The sequence below is a fragment of the Daldinia childiae genome (genome assembly GCF_008694065.1).
Source record: "Daldinia childiae strain JS-1345 chromosome Unknown Scaffold4, whole genome shotgun sequence".
Lineage (NCBI taxonomy): Eukaryota > Fungi > Ascomycota > Sordariomycetes > Xylariales > Hypoxylaceae > Daldinia > Daldinia childiae.
In genome coordinates, this window is record NW_022984645.1 from 1,636,452 (window position 1) to 1,654,558 (window position 18,107).

Consider the following 18,107-nt stretch of genomic DNA (forward strand, 5'->3'; position numbering starts at 1 on the left):
GGAGCTATCAATATACTGGTAGCCGTATATTTACTGTCATATTCCTGTCATTTCCTATCCTTTTTTTTTTTTTCTTGACGATACCTCTACAGCAATATACTTAGATCTTTCGTAATGAAGTAGATCTATATCTATAAAAGAAAATATAACTAGTTATTACGTATAACCATAGATCATTTTGGATTTTCTCTTCATTCATACATTCTTATTCAATCTCGTCCTCAGCGCCAACGGCACAACACTAACCGCCTTCCCATCGCGCGGAACCGTAAACACAAACTGGTCAAGCGGCATATCCGCATACACGGCCGTCGTCTGACCAACCCACGTACCGCAATTCGTCGAGAACATGTCGCCGCTATGGTCTTTGATGTCAAGGTTCTCAACCACAGCCTTGAACGCAATCTTCCTAGTCCCTTGTTGTCCCTGAGGTTGTGTTTCTATCCCCGTCGGGTAGAGCCGGATAGCAGGCCCCGTCACGTTGTAATTCAGCGTGTACCGTATCGCGATCGGGATCATGTCCGTGCCATTGCTAATCCACTTCTCGATTCCGAGGCCCGGGCGCGACGGGTCTGTGCTCAGCACTAAACTGCTATTTAGGCCATCATCTGCTGTGTATGTGCCCGCATACGAAGCATCTGCCTGTTCGCGCGCGGTCTCCTCTAGTGCGGGGAGAAGAATCGCACCGATCGCGTCCGCGATGTCCCAGTTGGAGTTTCCAGGCCAGCCGCCAGCTAGAAGCGCTGTGATGCCGACGTCGTAGTCGGGCAGCAGCACCAGAAGCGACATGTACACGTTGATACTACCGGCCTTGCTATACGCGTCGACTACTCGGCTACCATCATTTAGCGGGATGCGCCGGATACCCCACGGTGAACTAATCCCTTCGTGGATGTCGGATGTGAGCGCCGTAGGCTTGAGCCACCGACGCGTTTGCGCCGGTGGTAAGAGCGTATGCCGAAAGATAGCTCGACCGAGACGCGATAAGTCGCCTACTGAGGAGTACATATTCCCAGTTCTTCACTTCAGTATTAGTATAGTATCATCAATAAGGAGGATAAGAACAGGGCCGGGAGAAACGTACGGGCTTGCCTCGCCGATACTAAACGACCAATTGTCTTCTTGGCCCTGGGGGATGACACCGAGCTTATCGTCAGGCTTCTGGTAGAAAGTGTTCTTGAGTTGGAGCTTGTCGATAATGTCAGCCTGCAACATCGCCGCATACCGCTTCCTCGTGATGGCTTCGAGAGCGTAAGATAATATTTGATATCCCGCATTCGAATATCCTGCTGTCCATGATGGCGAGAAAGATGGAGGGACGTCGGCTAATCCAGAGAAAAATTCTAGAGGGTTTTGTTAGATATTTTGGTATTGCTTTCTGCTATTTTCTTCCTATCTTCCTTTTCTTCCTCCCTTCCTCCCATTGTTTCTTTTTTTTCTCGTCCGTAGAGGAGCATCTATGGCTTTTATGGGTGTTAACTTACGGGCACGATTACACCTTATAGCCTCCCCACACACTGGTGTTTCGTTTCTGGGCGCTGGTGGGAATCCCTGGGATTGTAGAACGGTTTGGTTATGCTCTTGTGTCAATTCCCCCTCGATGGCATCTAACAAATTAGTTTCATAGTCTCAACTTTTTAATCCTTCTATATTCCTATTCCATCATTTTCCCCCTTGCTGCCTAACTCATTGTCCACCCAATTTCAGATAAGAGTAAGAACGGCGAAAAATACTCACAATCTCTTACGATACCCGCCATATGGCTCGCTAGGTCCTGTAGCGTAATGCTATCCCAATCAACATTCATAATAGGGTCGTATTGTGCCTTTCCGGCGAGTAACTCGAGCTCTGGAACCCATTGCGTTACGGGCGTGTTCCAATACGTGTCTCCGGCCTCGATCAGGAACGTAAGAATGGTAAAGATTTTTGTGACACTACCGAGTCGGTACACGGTATTCCCGTCAATGCTTTTCACACCGGGGGTATCAGCTGCCAGAAGGTCCGTCGCTGTGTGGTAATGGCTCCATACAGGCTTGTCTTCATCTGGATCGGACGCAGAGAACACTTGAATCGACCATGACGTGCCATTTGGGTTCGTGCTCGGGTCCATACCCCGAGCGTCAAAGGTTGCCGTTAGGTTTGCGATCGCTGTTTTAATTCTATCGGAAGAGGCAAGTGCTGTTGGCTTTGGGAATGCCGGCCCCGGGTATGGACAGTTAGGAATACCATAGACCGGGAGGATCATCTGCATCGCGAGCAGCAGCGCCGCCACGGGAAAGAAGGGACGCGACTTCATCGTGACGAGATTGCTGCTCTATGGAAAAGGAAATTTTTAAAAACAGAGAAGAATGGGAGTAGTAAGGAATGGGTTACGTTAGAAACACCACGTAACCAACGGACGCGCACAGGATTGACCTACAAAGGTGCTCTTACTCTAGGATCGGGCAGGGAGCTGGATAGCCAGTGCTACGTCTGGGCGTCCCTAGACTTAAGCTTATGGCCGCAACATTGGGATCTTCCAAGATCCATTACCTGTTATTCACCCGAAAACGTGGTCTTATGAACGCGTCCAAAATAGGGACTCGGTCGAACCGGGTCAGCGGCGGCGCGGGACGTCTCGATAGGGACAGTTACATCAAGACATCCAGAGACATGTGATAGTGCCATTATGACGAAGTAGACCGACGTATTGGGTCCTACATATTGCCTATCTCCAATCCAGAGACAAGTGGGTAGCTCAATAAAAGGGGAAGAGACAGGTGAGAAGGTTCACCACATTTGGTACCACATCTCACGATATCAGTCTCCAAAAAAACAAAACAAAAAAGCTCTAGTAAGCTATCATAACACCGTGAACCTGTTTTAGCTACGTAGTATGATCATCAACGTTGTATGGCTGCGACGTAGCCTACACATGGTTTTTGGCTGAATGCAAGTTGCCCGATCTTTTACGGTATTAGGGAAAATCCAAGGCACAAAAATAATCATATATCACCCACAACCACAACCGTATCACCAAATCCCGGTCAAAATACTACTTCGTAACTTTTTCACATATTGCTGATTATCTGGTAACATGGTAATTTCATTTCGGCACGTAGTAAATTCGAATTATGTGCAGCATCGCCAAGCTGTCTCAGAAGCCCACCACATTACACGCATGGACACAACCCTTTTATCGCTCCCCTTTCCATTTATATAGATGTCCCACCCCATCACTAAAAATTCATTTAATACTACTTACGTCGTCTATGGTTGTTATCGTAAGTATGATGACACCGTGCAGGCGCCTTCATATAAGTAATTCGCCGAGCGAGACTCCTAGCTAACTACATACTATCATATACTCTTTGACGAACAAATCCCGCGCTCGACGGGCCACGCGTGCAATAATCTAGCGAAGATAAGGAAGCATAGGTGAGCTATACTACATTTTTCCGAACATTTTCTTAGAATTAGAATTAGAGTAGATAAAGTATTTCCACCAACCCAAGCGAAGGTAGGAAAAGGCCAATAGGAATAATTCCCAAGGGTGGCACTATAGTAAAGGATGGCAGTAGATGTCTGTTGAGTTAAAGGAAATGGGGGATAGTGGCACGATTCGTTCGGGTACACGGATAGATCATCCTACCATCCCTAATACATATTATAGTCAAATCATACGGTGCGGCTCGTAGATAGCCCAAATGGTCACTAGGCTACAAAATGTGAAATATTCACAAACGGAATATCGATAGAGTAAATTACTAACTACCTAACTAAGGTGAAATCACCAATATCGTGTGATGAGAATCAGGTATCACCTTAAGCAAAATTGGCTCGCCTCAGGTGAGTGAATAAACACCAGTTTCCGTCTCCTCCCGAACGCCACTGGGGTATGTATTGTAGGAAAAGTGCGATCTCGCCCTCAACACGAGTGTAACTTGGGAATAACAAATAACTCAATTGCGAAATCATCCATTTGGCATTTCCTCAGAAGCTCAAACTTAATAAGGTGAGTTAACCACATCATCCTTACCGAGCTTATAGCGACCGCTCGCCCGTGTGCTGACGCGTCCCGAACTTCGATTCGGTGTGCCCAGCCGTTGGAAATCGCCAGCAATACTCTCCCTTGTAGGCTTCTTGAGATGCTGCTTGCCGACCATGTTTACCCAATTTGGTAAAGTAACAATGACATTCTGGTCAGTGCCGAACTTGAAGTCATCAGCCTTGACAGTATCCTCGTAACGTTTGATGATGTATGGTGCTTTTGAGCCACGAGTCACCTTATCAAGATTCCAGTCAACAATGTATGGACCAGTTGCGGTGATAATAGATGTCTCGCCGTTTGTCTTGCTTGTGTTGAATCGAGCAGGAGTGAATGAAACGGGTTTTCCAGTTTCGTGATGGAATTGAGCGACATGCTCGGGATTCAATGCCAAACGACGAGGTTGAGGTTTAGCATCCGCGGCAAATGGCTTCTCAAAACCGAGTTTGCCCTCATTCTTACCAGCCTTTTGTAGCGCATCGATGAGTAGTAGATATGTACGGCAGGTTGCAAGCACCCAACGACCATCCGCAGACACATCGAGGCCAATGATAGGCTCGCCCAGGGCCGGGATTACAGTCTTCGCATTAATACCCAGTCGATCAAAAAGTCGGATGTCACCCTTGTTGGAGGCGACGGCTACGTATCCTTTTTCTGTAGTAGATACCGCGGAGAAATCATTCTTTGACACGTATTGTTTGAGCTGAGAGTCGACTAGCTTGTTTCCGGACAGACGAGGGTCAACCCGGAATAAGGCGTTGCGAGAAATACCAAGGAAAGTAGGTTCGTGGGTCATCTGCGCAAATTTGTTTTCCGGCGCAAATGTGACAACAGGAATGTCGTCATGAACCTTCCATTCATCAACGACTTTTCCGTACTCGAGATCCATGCGATAAAGTTTATTGGGATCTGTGTCGTTCTGTAGGATTAAGTTGCGATCCTCGTTGTGTAACATGACTTTCTTGGGGACGAAGGATTTGCCCTGCGGAGTCTCGACCTTAGAGATGTTGGTTGTGAATTCCAGGTGGTTTTTAGGAGTATGCTTGAATACGCCAATTCTGGGACCTCTGACGACAAAGGAACGATCGTGCTTGTACCCAACAGCCAACGCGGAATTCGTATGAGGATCCTTGGGCTGAGTCTCGACGTCGTCTTGCTCCTCATCGCTATCATAATGTTCGCTCTGTGGCGCATCGTCCTCTTCAGGTTCTTCAATTTCTTCCTCTTCTTCCTCTTCTTCTATCGGTGCATCCTCCATATTTAGATCCTCAAAGGCATCCAAGACATACTGACGGTCCTGCTCCTTGACCTTGGTCCACTTGACTTCATTCAGCTGCTCCCAGAGTGCTCTCATTAGACCATCCTGGAATCTTTCAAGGGTCTTGTTGTCCTTGAATCTCAATAGCCAGGAATAAGCAGAGCCATCCTCAGTAAATTGGTTGAAGATAAAAGATAGAAACTCAAAGTTGAATACCGGGTTAATATCAGCAACGACCGGAATACCAAGCCATTGGCGATCTGCACTAGCAATATGCAGCCAGTAGTTCCAATTACCAATATCCGACACTTGAGCTGTTACGGACGAGTCCTGGAGAACAAATGCGCCGGAAGGGAAATCGAAGAAGTGTAATTCTCCGAGCTCCATCGCAAAAATCTCCAGTGGTTCGGGTTGGGCTGGGGGCTCCGGGGGCCCTGCCTGCTTAGCATGTTGTGTCTCGACTTCTTTTTCTTCGTAGATCTCGGGCTCAGACTCCGCAAGTACAGAAGCTGCGGATGGTATGCTATCGCGCTTAGTACCGACGTTAGCTTCGTTCTTTAGCTGGAACATAGCGTCGGAGGATTCGATTGATCTTGCGAGCGTTGGGCTATGGATAGGACTAGCCTGAGGAATTGGCTGCTCTTCAAAAACAAACTGTTGGAGATCGGCCGCAGAGGCAGTAGAGTGAGGTTTTCGGTATTTGCGCTCGTACTGACACTGTCTTGCAATGCGCTCGAATGCCTCAACTTGGGCAGATTTAGTTGAAGGATCACAGACGAATTCGTAAACGTCGCCAACGTCTCCGCTCAAATCCTTCCAAGCGAGAACCTTCTCTGATCCTTCCCTACCCTCAAAACGGAAGTGGAGAGCCTCGTCGAGTAAAAAAGTCTTCTCGTCACGCTCGGCTGCCAGTGCGTTAAGCTCTTCGTCTTCACCTTCGTCGTCCGCTAGCTCGGCTTCACCCTCTTCATAAACTCTTTGTACGACAAGTTGGTACTGGTAGTCTTGGCCAGTACGACGAATTCGAGCGGTAGCGTCCTTGAAAATCAGCTCGGAGTATCCTTTAGGCGATAACGGTCGAACTAGGTAAAGTTGACCTTGAGGCAACTCGATCATAGATTCTTGGCTGCTGGTGCCGAAGATAAGCTTGCCGACTATTATATAATAATGTTAGTCACACGTCACAAATCCATATTCTAATAACAAAGAAAACAATAATTATTGAGGTTTGCAGCAAAGACGTATCTGTAGTAAGGCTGGCAACTTATCAACGAGGGGGTATCACTCACCATTTTTGAGGACAAACATGTTTTCCCTTTATGTCTAGAAGAGCGATCTCAACTGACGGAAAATTAAATTATTCAGAAAGAGAATAGATTCTCATAAGGCGACTAAAGAACAAGCCCAAATTTGGTACAAACGGGGAGTTCGTCGCGGCGCGGTTAACGCCAGATCTTGTTTTCTTTATGTTTTGGTGTATGGTGGGAGAAAGCGAAATTGGTGCGTCATAATAAAAGCAATCCCACTTTAGCCTTTGCCTAGGTAACAGCCTTCTTGGCATCCCACCTCATAAAAGGCAGGCACGCACATTAAATCAAGGGTTTCACAGAGTTTCAGAGAGGAATGTGGCGTTGTGGCTGTGTCATGCATTTTTCCCCTCCATTTGCCACAGTGCCACTTAAACTTCCAGTAACTGATTGAGCAGCCTTCGCCTTTAGTGCATTAGTGTCGACTATGCGCCTATATGCACTTATATGTCATTAACCGCTTAATCCGTAAGACCCCTTCCCCTTTTTTAATTGATTCATTATTCATCACTAGAGGTGCAATTTTGACTACTCTTACGCCTATGTATATCTTCCAACAGACTCCTAAGATTCATCAACCAAAAATGTACCAAGACTTTATACCAATGCCGACATTTTCATTGCCTCGTATCATCTATAAATCCATTGCATCGCCCAAACTCTTAATCAAGCATGTAGCGTAATACACATCATCAAACCAATATGCAATATGCCTGTTTTTTACCTGCGTATTTGCCATCGATAAATGCGTTACTCGTTTCCATGAGGGTAGCCATAAAACATCAATGCGAATTCTTTTTCGACTATATATCAATAATCCGAAAAGCCTACAGTGTGACAAATCTCCTAGACAACGGCATTCCAGTTCTTTTTAAGCTCAATAAACATTATTTATTCATTCTCTCAACAAGTCCGCAGCATATAGTCCGAATTTTCTCTGGTGAATTAGTCAGAGAACACAACGCCTATTGTCTATTATCCACACCGCCAAGTGGAGATTTTCAGGCATCTAATAAGGTAAAGGTGCAGAAATCAGATTAAAAGATAAATAAGAACTTACCTCACATATGAATAAATTCCTACAATAACATAGATGATGGCTTTTATAGGTATGCCTGCGTAAATTGTAACTACCTATACTCTTGAATTTATAAAGCCATCTAATTAGTACCCTTGTCGGGCGTCCATTAACATTAGAAACGATTGCTATACCGTATTTAATATACGTATTTGGTTGTAAGATATTTATTGCAATGCTTCACCTCATATACATCGAAAGATAAAATATAGTTATGTCTAATTCCAAACTATAAATTCTAAAACTGCGCAACTGCCCCGTAAGATGCTGGGCATCAATATAGACCCCGTCTAAGTTGCAAATTGCAGATAGAACGTGATATACAGATTAAATATGTACAGACATTAGCGCGTAATATGTTACAGTACTGATACAAATCTACGCCCGTTTCAATCAACAAAAGAAAAGCTGGCCCTGCAGCCGACGATTGTATATCATGGTAGCTGAATAACCACACTGGAATTTCCCCAATCCTTAGTCTTTCTTGTCTTGTTCTAATCGAACCTCGACCCTGCCATCTAGGCTGATAGGGCTCGAAATACGGTACTTCCCGCCAAGGACTAGGTCTTTTGCAACCAATTCCCTTGTACGGCCTAAACTCTCAATAGCTGCGATACGATCCAGAGTATCCTGGAGGAATTGTCGAAATCCGGGTTCGCTACATATTTCCTTGAATGCGCGTTGCATGGGCACGGAGCTGGCACGTACGTGAGCTTCACTGCTTATAGTAAATAGATTTAATCGGTCAAGCTCTCGGATGAAATCCGCTCGAGTCATGACTTCTTGCGCCTTATGCATCGGAAAATACGGGAGAATATGCCCTGTCTCCGGGTGATAGATTTGTTCCATATCATCTTCCCTGTCAACAAGGGCTAACGCGAGTACCATAGAGGCTGACTGTGGTAGATGTTAGTGAATCCTTGAGATATAGGGGTTTTTTGTAAGCGGACTTAGAGGCAGAAGCTAACACATTGCATATGTACCACGTGACTACCATGCCCGTCATCTTATACCATGTACACATCCATCTCTATGGACACGGAAAATATTGAGGTCCTTTACCAACGAAAGAGAAAACTTACCGAGAATTTTTGCTGATCCATTACGTCATCATCCATTTCAGATCCAAGTATGGCGCAAGAATTTAGAAACCATGTCTTTTCGATCTCCTTAATGAGATCACATGTAGTAAGCATATTGCGTGACTTAGCTACGCGATTTAGAAAGGAGAGCCGACCTCCGACTTTATCATAAACCTCCTCGAGAATAGATAACTCTACATCTTCCCCAAAGTAACGGTGTCGGTATTTCTGCAGTGCCATTATCGCTTGAGGTTTCGGTAGATCGTTAATTGGCATAACTACCATCCTCTCCGTGGCACGTCTTTTTAGTCGCTCATAGATCCAATAATCATCGGTTGTGAAAACGACCGAAACTAGGTTCGATGCACACCAAGCCTCTGCCCGATGCTGAAGTAGTTCTAATAAATCTTTGCCTTCGTCGTCGTCTCGAATTAGATGAGTCTGGTTAATGATGAGGACCAGGGGTTTATTCTTCCTCGCCCGATGTATCAGCGCCACTTTCTCTAACTTATTCATCGCCCTCTCTATATCGAGCAACGCTGTGGATTCTCTAGGGCCACGTTCGCTGAAGTAACCTCCAATGTAATCCTCGTGATACTCGTAGTCGATTGCTTTGCCTAGTCTTATACGGAAGACTTCGACGCTGTTAGATGCTTCAAGCATGGCGCAACCATCTCCGTCTACTTTCCTCATAGCATCGATTAGCATGCTACTTTTCCCGCATCCTTTATCGCCCATCAACAGGTAATAATGACCCGTCTCATTTGCAGAGACAATGTTGTCTATTATAGTTTGCTCTTCTCGGACAACCCAATTAGGTGGCGCTGGTACATTTTTCCCTGCCAAAGCCAGAATTGGCTCGGCTCCCGGCTCAAACGCATGGTGAATCTTCTGGAGCTGTAACCACTTATAAGATTGATGATAAGCGTAACCAGCGCCGGCGAACCCAAGGCCTAGAACTACAACAGAAGCAAAAGTAGTAGCTGCAGCTTCGCCCATTTTAGAGAATAATGACTGTCTTGCCTCTGGCTCCGGGCCAATCTGGTACCTCATAGTCATTGTTGTGGAGAACGATCGCTGTGGTGGGGGCCAAACCAGCCCAGCGCGTGTCGAGGTAGCATTGAGGCGCTTACATGCTGACCTCCTAAAAGGGGTAATCCGGCTAGTTAGTCCCGGTAGCATCGTAAAATATAATCGTTGGTCATGAAGAGAACTGCTAACTTTGCCGTAGTTCCGAGAATTGAAGTGAAACGTGACAAAAACGGGAAGAAGTCACTAAGGAGAGTCCGGGAGATTGCGCGTTGCTTCCTTGTAAGAGCCACACTTATCGGAGGCCTTCTAAGATTTCTCGGTAGTGGCGCAGCTCTACCCAAACAACCGGGTTGCCCCCCTGTTGTTTTATATTTTATGTGACGTCTGGTGCTCTGTCTGTCGTAAGGTACTTATGTACATACGAACCAAGTACCTATGTATCTAATCCTCCCAATCATGGGCATCAAGGACCTCAAGACTTGATGAAGACTTGCAAACTTATATCAGGCAATTTTAACATCAAAATGAACAAAGATAACCCCTCCATTTTGTTAATACAGTCAGTCATAATGATGTACCTATGTGAAAAATTATTTTGTTCATTTAGACCTTGGAAATAAACTGGCATGTTTTTAAGGGATGTCTAAATAACCTGCATAGCATTATTATACGGTGAACCGTTTAATATCTGCCGAATTGCTTTAAGAAATAACTAACAATTGGTCCAACTATCTAAAACTCCAACTTTTAAATTTCTTAGGAGATAGATCCTTTTTGTCATTTGTAAAGTCGGTAAATTTTTTGGCGGTTGACAGCAGGCAAAGCCGATAACTCTTAAGTGTCCCGCAGTTGACAGGTTCACTCACCCTGCCTCCCCACGCCGACCTGGTTGTGCATAGCATCCTTTCCGCACAACATATTTTCTTTTTGATTTCTTCTTTTTCCCCAACGCCGTCTCTTGCAACCCCCACAGATTCAATTTTGTTAAATCAAAATTATCTGATTTCGGCACACGTCATGTGCATCTCGATCCGATAACTGCGATAAGTTTTGCCCTTTTTGACCAATATACCTTCATACAACGTTAGGTAGCTACCTATTATTATGCAAATCATCCTCTTGTGGTGAATTCAAAACCCATCATCATTAAGTATTTTATTCCATCTTCATCTGGAAAATTTACAAAGCAAGTCTATCAAATATCTAACTCTATTATTGCTATTGAGAAGTACTAACAGAATATTTAAGATACAACTTCACCTCATAGTCGCGTCGCGTCGCGTTACAACAGCCACCATGTCTGAAAGACGCCATAAATACGTTCTGTATCCGCCGCCTGACAAAATACCAGTCCAGGCGTCAAGTATACCCTCGCCTATACCAGCAAGGGGACTTCGCGGCGCCCAGAAGCGTGGAAATCCACCTGCAAGCTTGCAGTCTGAGTTGGCAGAGGAGATTACGAACAATGTTGTTGACATCTCGCCCCTAAGAAGGTCAGTCGAAAGCATGATTGACTCATACATGTCCCCAGAGGATGCATCGTTTCTAAAGACAAGCCTCTTTAGTGAACCACTTCCTAAATCTCACATCGAACCAGAAGAGGGTCTAAAGGAGACTACTCATTTGTCTACCATTCATGAGTCATTATCGACACAGAAGTCATCATTTGCAACGTCTTCAAAGACCCATTCATCACGAAGTGTGAAGTTTGCCTTGCCTAATGATGCAGCTGTGGATGAGACTTTAGAAAGCCTAGAGGAAGAGTTTCTAAAGCTTTCTAAGCCTTCTAGCACTAGTAGTTCTGCTAACTACACAGAAACGAGAAGGGTGAGAACGGGAGATATCAATCTTCCCAAAGACAATGGAGAAAGTCTTCAAGGTACGTTGTCTTATTAACGTTTCTTTCAAGACTTTTCCTAGACCTGTGAAGGCTATCTGTTATCTAAACTCGACTAAAGATCTATGGCTAACGGTTTTTGGTGAAATTTAGATGGATCAGTGTATGATGTAGATGTATCAGGCAAAGGACGTAAAGAACAGAGATCATCAAGCTCTAGTGATCCTAAAGTTAAAGATCATGCTGCTGAATTTCAAGCTCTCGTCGGCCCTGGATATCTCGGTGCCTCAACATACATCGGCGACCCTAAGCCCATTGCAGATCGTAGACGTTTTGCTAGTGACGGAAGATTTGATAATCATACATCTGTCGGCGACCACCAGCACGTCGGCGACCGCCAGCACGTCGCCGATCCCCAGCACATTGCCGACCCCCAGCAAGTCGCCGGCAACCCGCATGTCGACGACCATTTGAACGTCGGCGATTCTGATCGTACTGTTGCTTCCAAGCATAAATTTAAAGCGGATCCAGGTCGCGTCCCTCCACGTCTATCAAGATTTCAACAGGAACCACCTTTTCCACCTCCAAACTTTCCACCACCATCTCCTCCTCCTCGACACCACTTAAGAGGACAAACCCTTAAAGAAGCCAAACCACACCATCACGAACAGGCTGCGTTGCCTGGAAGCATATCTACTACAAATTTGCGCCGATTATCAGAAGAACTGGCTGGAGGTGGTAATTTTTCACCCCAAGGAACGACAACTACTATGTTGCCTGAGGATATGGTATCTGGAGAACCATTAACGGCTGCTATGGTGCGATTCCCTCTCCTTGACGACAATGATTCGGTAGTCGAGTCTTCGGTCTACTCACTTAGCACACAGGCCGAGGCTGAATTGCTGTCCCTGGCTGGCCCTGTTACGAACGTCGAAGACGGCCCCAAATTGCTTACAGTGACCAACCAGGAGATGGCGGACCAAGCACACGAAGCCTCTATTTCAGAGAAGTCCGAGACGACAGATGCACAGGCCTCTGATTACTACGGTAAGTTTTTTTTCTTCTGAGCATAGATTCCGAACACGATCTGACTGTGAACAGACCGCAACGCGGAGCACCTAGAGCACCCGCACATCGAGCAGGGCCAAGAGAACGAGACAGATTTGGTCAGTTCTGCTCCGCAGATTCATTCAGGTATGAAAACATTTTCTGTCGAGCCCCCCAAAAATATTTTCTTTTCATTTTGTGTCATGAGCTTACAAAACCTATTTACAGAATCTCCTCTGGCCCATCGCGAAACAAGCCAGGACGCACAAACCATCTCACGAATCCACTGTAAGGCCATTATACTTTGATGTATTCATTAGATCTCTTGTTAACCTTTGACATCCACAGTGACTCCTCGAAGCGTAATGGATGCCACCTCGGAGCTCCAGCGACTTGCTGGAAGCTATTCGCCAGACACGCACCCGAACACGCCTCTGGTCGAACGATTCCACCGAACTCTTCATCGAGAGGTAGATCCCGAAGAATCGGATTCTGAGGAGCTTCCCAAGCCCCCGGTGGCTGAATCTCACCGATCTCGTCGTGCCCATCGAGGCACCGACCAGATTCACCCATCGTCAGTCATTGCTGCAAGCACCCCTTCTCGAGCCTTAGGTAACGAGAATATCCGAGCTATCATCCGCGATGAGATGACCGATTTCCAAGCCAACGATTACACTGGCAGAATCAGTCGACCTGCTGCTTTAGCAGCATTGCAGCATAGTCTGTACCAGCAACCTCTGCGCACTGAAGCCGGCATGCGAACTTTCATTCGCCACCAGGTTATATTGCGCGCGCCAGGAATCTCTGCGTTCTAGAGCAGTGCCGAGCTTCACGCGCACAATACTACGGCTGAGGACCGAATCTTTGAGGAACTTTCGCAAGCTATCGAGCGCGAAGAGCAGGTTGGTCAGCCTGCAGGCCCGCAGGATGATCCCTTCTATTACAATCCTCACCATGGCCTCTTCCACGATGCACCGATCGCTCCTAACGTCGCGGTCCACGAGCATGCGCACCATGCCCCTCATACTCCCCATATCTTCCATACCCCCCACGCGCACTACGCGCATCACGCACCCCCTCCCACTCCCGCTCCCGCTCCCGCTCCCGCTCCCGCTCCCGCTCCCATCGTTCCGGAGCCTGTGCCTCGTGTGCCTTCGGCTCTTAGCTCGACAGCGAGCCGCCAGTCGCGACAAGGATCGCAACACCACAGCCAGCCGGGAAGCGGTCTCTCGGTGAACCCCATGTGGATTGATCCGGAGGACCAGTTCGTCATGAAGCCTGCGCCAGGCCCGTTCCTATACGCGCCCATGGACCCGGAAGAGCAGAAGCGTCGAGACGAGGAGAAGCGCATGAAGCGCCAAGAGCGTGAGAAGGAGCGCGCGCAGAAGAAAGATGAGAAGGCCAAGGCCAAGGCCAGCCAGAAGATCGAGAAGCAAGTGCGAAAGACAAGTTCGCAGCAGCTCGACTCGGCCAACCCCGCCACGCTCCGAACCGCGAGCAGCTTCTCCGGCTCGCTGCGCCGCGCGTTCCAGGCGCTGAAGAAGCCGACCGTTGCCACCCCCAACCTCCCCACGGCTGACGAAGACGAGCACGACGAGGAGGAGAGTCGAGAGTGAGGTAGTGTGGCGAGGATAATAGGAATCGGAACCCGGCCCAGGAGTAGAGTATTCCTCCTGAGGCAATGGTCAACTGACCAAGGGAGAGGGTGAGAAGGGAGGAGGATATCGGTTGCTTTATTGCAGAAAACAGGAACTTCATGTAACTAATTGCTAAGGATGCCATGTGCCATATGCCATACCTGTGAAGGTTAACAGGATGATGAAGGCAATGCTTTTGCGTTTTGTTTCTACTGGCAGGCACAAACAAAAATGGATGTTCGTATTAATCGTTAATCATATGCGAATTGAGTTGTTGCCATCCTCCTCTACTGTCTTTATTCACTGCTTCTTATGTAAGTGGCTCTCCTGAATTGCCTCTTAATGATACGTGCCCATCTCATTCGGTTCTCTTCGTAATTGTACTACGTTACCGTAAATGTCTCTTAGGGGGCATCTTCGTAGGAAATTAATCACAAAAGTGATTGTGACCTGGCTTAGATACGTTTTAATATGTGTATAGAATTCGTATAAGGACGTTCAAACTAATAGCGGGAGATCTATATTAGTATTGACTTTATTTTTAAATTTACCTTTGTAGTAGCTTTATTTAACTTCCATTTAAATAGAAGCATACATCGATTAGCTTGGTTTTATAATTGTAAACTTCCATCTTATAATTTACAGATACTGGTATTGAATTTACATATATAACAGGCCAGAGACTCGACTATGGATTATTATACATTAAAAAATAGGAGCATCTCAGTCATAACTACTTTACCGGTACATAGTGGTGTCGTTATCTTTGTGGGGTGTCGCGAGCTTAACCACCCCTTGTAAGTCGGACTGAAACCTTCTCCAATTGGCCAAGTCTCGTCTAAAGATCGTGGGGTTATTGGACGTTCCCCAACGATCAACACCAGCCTCCTTTAAACTCTCTTTCTCTTCTTCTTTCTCCTCCCTTTTCATCCGTACATCATAAACCACATCGGAAGAAATGGAGTACGGGAAGGGCGAGCTCCCTCCTTACAGTGCCGTAGCTGTACCGGATTGGCGTAGGCGCAGGTCTGTACGGCGTTCTCGGGCTATTAAGTTCTTCGCTCTGACATGCCTTGCATTTATTGTCTACGCACAATGGTGGCAAATGGATACTCGTCCAAAGGGCCGTCCAGTATCTCAACTATCTATTGATAAGTTGAGTGAGAACTTACGGACTTGTGCTAAGCTACGCTCTAAGCCACAAGATCCCATTGGCCTAGGCCGGGAGCGGAATGCGCGTTATGTTGACGGGCACAAGCCTACTCTTATCAAGAACGCCACTATTTGGATTGGCGAGCCTACCGACGGGACTAGCGACAAGGATGCACGCGCTGGCAAGGGTTTTTCGTGGATAAATGCCGATGTTCTATTGGAATACGGGCTCATTAAGGAAGTCCAGAAGGATATTGATACTCGCTTACTCCCGTCGGATACCTTGATATGGGATGCTAAAGGTCGTCAACTCACGAGTGGTATCATCGACATGCACAGCCATGCTGGCGTCGACAGTCTACCAGAGTTAGTTGGGAACGACGATACAAACGAGATGGGTTCTAATATAACTCCATACATCCGTTCTATTGACGGTATAAATGTATTCGATCACCAGATCCAGGTTATAAAATCTGGAGGAGTAACGACAAGTTTAGTGTTACCGGGCTCTAGTAACAACATTGGTGGCGAAGCCTTCGTTATTAAACATGCTGTTGGTATACCTGACGGTCGCAATGAAACTTCGATAAACGACTTATTGGCCGATCCGGATCGTTCTTGGAGATATATCAAGATGGCTTGTGGAGAGAATTCTAAGCGAACCTATGGCAAAGCTGGCGAACATGGACCTACTAGCCGACTTGGCGAGTCTTGGGAATTCAGACATGCTTTTGAGCAGGCTGCAAAACAAGTGCAAGCTCAAAACGACTGGTGCACCCTGGCCGAGTCTATCGGTGTTGAACAGATGGACAGCTATCTGCCTCAAGACTTGGAATGGGAGACGCTAGCTGCGGTGCTACGTGGACACGTTCATGTTAATACTCATTGCTACACGATCCCAGACCTGGAAGCATTCGTAGACCACACCAACGAGTTCAAGTTTCCGATTCGAGCGTTTCATCATGCTCACCAGACGTTCCTCGTCCCTGAAATCCTCAAACGAGCATATGGTGATACCCCACCTGCATCGGCCTTGTTTGCCGATAACATGTGGTATAAGGCCGAAGCCTATATTGGGTCTGAATATGCTGGCAAGGTGCTATACGACAATGGACTAACCCCTATTTATGTAAGCGACAATCCAGTTCTAAATGCCCAGCATGTCGTCTTTGAAGCCGCAAAGGCATTCGGATATGGATTACCTTACCATGCTGCCTTGGCTTCAGTTACAACAGCCCCCGCTGAGCGACTAGGTCTTGGACAGCGAATAGGTAAGGTTAAGCCTGGATTTGATGCCGATGTTGTTGTATGGGATAGCGACCCATTGAGCGTTGGGGCCGCGCCGGTCCAAGTCTGGATAGACGGGACAGCACAATTTGAGGATCCTGTCGAGTTGAAGAAGCCGTTTACTGCCCCTCGTAATTTTACGTCGGAGGCTCCTATTACCGAAGAAACAGTTGTTGTGGGTGACGTAGTCCTTACGGGGATTTCGAAATCATTTTTACCATCCCAACAACATAATTCCCATGATGAAGATTTTACTGTCGTAATTTCGCGCGGTAAAATTACTTGTGTAGGAACCTGCGAAACCGAGCTTGAGATGGCTTCCAAATCAGGAGTCAAAGTCATCTATCTCGAAAATGGCCATCTAACCAAACCGTTCACGGTATTTGGCTCTCTTCTCGGACTCAATGGTATTGACGCCGAGCAGGATACCGAAAATGGAGGTAGTCCGGAAATATTCAGTCGAGGTATCGACGGGTTAGCACTTGAGACAAAGAAATTACATTACGCATATAAATATGGTGTAACCAGAGCCATCTCGGCACCCAAATACTCGGGACAAGCAACTCACCAAGGCACCAGCGTGGGATTCCGTACTGCTGCAAAGCACGCCCTTGATGAAGGTGCCATATTTGCCGATGACGCAGCGGTACACTATACGCTAGATCTGAGTGCGAAGCGTGGTAGCACTTCAATCTCGAATGCTGTCAATACATTACGCCACAAGCTAATCGAGGCTTCTACTTCTAATACTACCAACGCAGACCCTTACACCGAAGCTGCGTTTTTAAGTAAAGTGATCGATGGCTCTCTGCCATTGGCTATCACGGTTCATAGTGCCGATGTCATCGCTACGCTTTTAAAGGTAAAAGAGTCTGTTGATAATGTTATTGCTTCTTCTAGAGGTGGTGGCGGCATCTCTCTCATTATCATCGGTGGCGCCGAGTCTTTCCTCCTAGCGGATGAATTGGCAGCAGCAAAGGTGGGCGTCGTTCTCAACCCTCTACTCTCATACCGTACCTCGTGGGACCAACGACGGGCGCTGACCGGAGCGCCTCTAACAAACGGCACCGCGGTAGATAAGCTTGTTGAGGCCGGAGTTCGTGTAGCCATCGGTATTGATGAAGACTGGTTAGTGCGCGACGTAGGGCTGCTTGCCGGGATCGCATATAAAAATAGCCAGGGTAGACTCAGTGAGAAAGATGCTCTAGATCTAGTCTCGGATAATGTGTACGAGCTGTTGGGATTAAAGGAGGGCAATGACGCAAGGGAGTTCATTGTGTTTGAGGGTAACCCTTTAGAGATTGGGGCAAGGGTTCGGGTAGTAGGAGGTGACGTAGGAGATGACGTTACGCTGTTTATATAG

The 18,107-nt window shown here is 46.8% G+C and overlaps 5 protein-coding genes across 6 annotated transcripts; 2 read left to right on the forward strand and 3 right to left on the reverse strand.

Annotated features, from left to right (window-relative positions):
- Positions 1 to 195: 195 nt before the first annotated feature.
- Positions 196 to 2,296, reverse strand: GL218_04769 (uncharacterized protein; the record flags this gene model as incomplete). The annotated part of the gene is made up of 4 exons (XM_033581391.1): positions 196 to 1,018; positions 1,085 to 1,343; positions 1,485 to 1,607; positions 1,738 to 2,296. 4 exons carry the CDS (start codon positions 2,294 to 2,296, stop codon positions 196 to 198), a joined length of 1,764 nt encoding a protein of 587 aa, XP_033435868.1.
- Positions 2,297 to 3,986: 1,690 nt separating this feature from the next.
- GL218_04770 (Vacuolar import and degradation protein 27) lies at positions 3,987 to 6,593 on the reverse strand (the record flags this gene model as incomplete). Its single annotated transcript, XM_033581392.1, has 2 exons — positions 3,987 to 6,439; positions 6,575 to 6,593. 2 exons carry the CDS (start codon positions 6,591 to 6,593, stop codon positions 3,987 to 3,989), a joined length of 2,472 nt encoding a protein of 823 aa, XP_033435439.1.
- A 1,551-nt stretch (positions 6,594 to 8,144) lies between these two features.
- GL218_04771 (uncharacterized protein) lies at positions 8,145 to 9,811 on the reverse strand (the record flags this gene model as incomplete). Of its 2 annotated transcripts, XM_033581394.1 has the most annotated exons (2): positions 8,145 to 8,567; positions 8,753 to 9,811. In XM_033581394.1, 2 exons carry the CDS (start codon positions 9,809 to 9,811, stop codon positions 8,145 to 8,147), a joined length of 1,482 nt encoding a protein of 493 aa, XP_033435440.1. The 2 variants fall into 2 exon arrangements, with proteins under 2 accessions (XP_033435440.1, XP_033435441.1); XM_033581393.1 differs by lacking the exon at positions 8,753 to 9,811 and having other exon boundaries at positions 8,145 to 8,558.
- Positions 9,812 to 11,080: 1,269 nt separating this feature from the next.
- Positions 11,081 to 14,284, forward strand: GL218_04772 (uncharacterized protein; the record flags this gene model as incomplete). Its single annotated transcript, XM_033581395.1, has 7 exons — positions 11,081 to 11,277; positions 11,350 to 11,663; positions 11,880 to 12,668; positions 12,723 to 12,815; positions 12,897 to 12,956; positions 13,017 to 13,447; positions 13,484 to 14,284. 7 exons carry the CDS (start codon positions 11,081 to 11,083, stop codon positions 14,282 to 14,284), a joined length of 2,685 nt encoding a protein of 894 aa, XP_033435437.1.
- A 979-nt stretch (positions 14,285 to 15,263) lies between these two features.
- On the forward strand, positions 15,264 to 18,107 carry GL218_04773 (uncharacterized protein; the record flags this gene model as incomplete). The annotated part of the gene is made up of 1 exon (XM_033581396.1): positions 15,264 to 18,107. The coding sequence occupies one exon, from the start codon at positions 15,264 to 15,266 to the stop codon at positions 18,105 to 18,107; it is 2,844 nt and encodes a 947-aa protein (XP_033435438.1).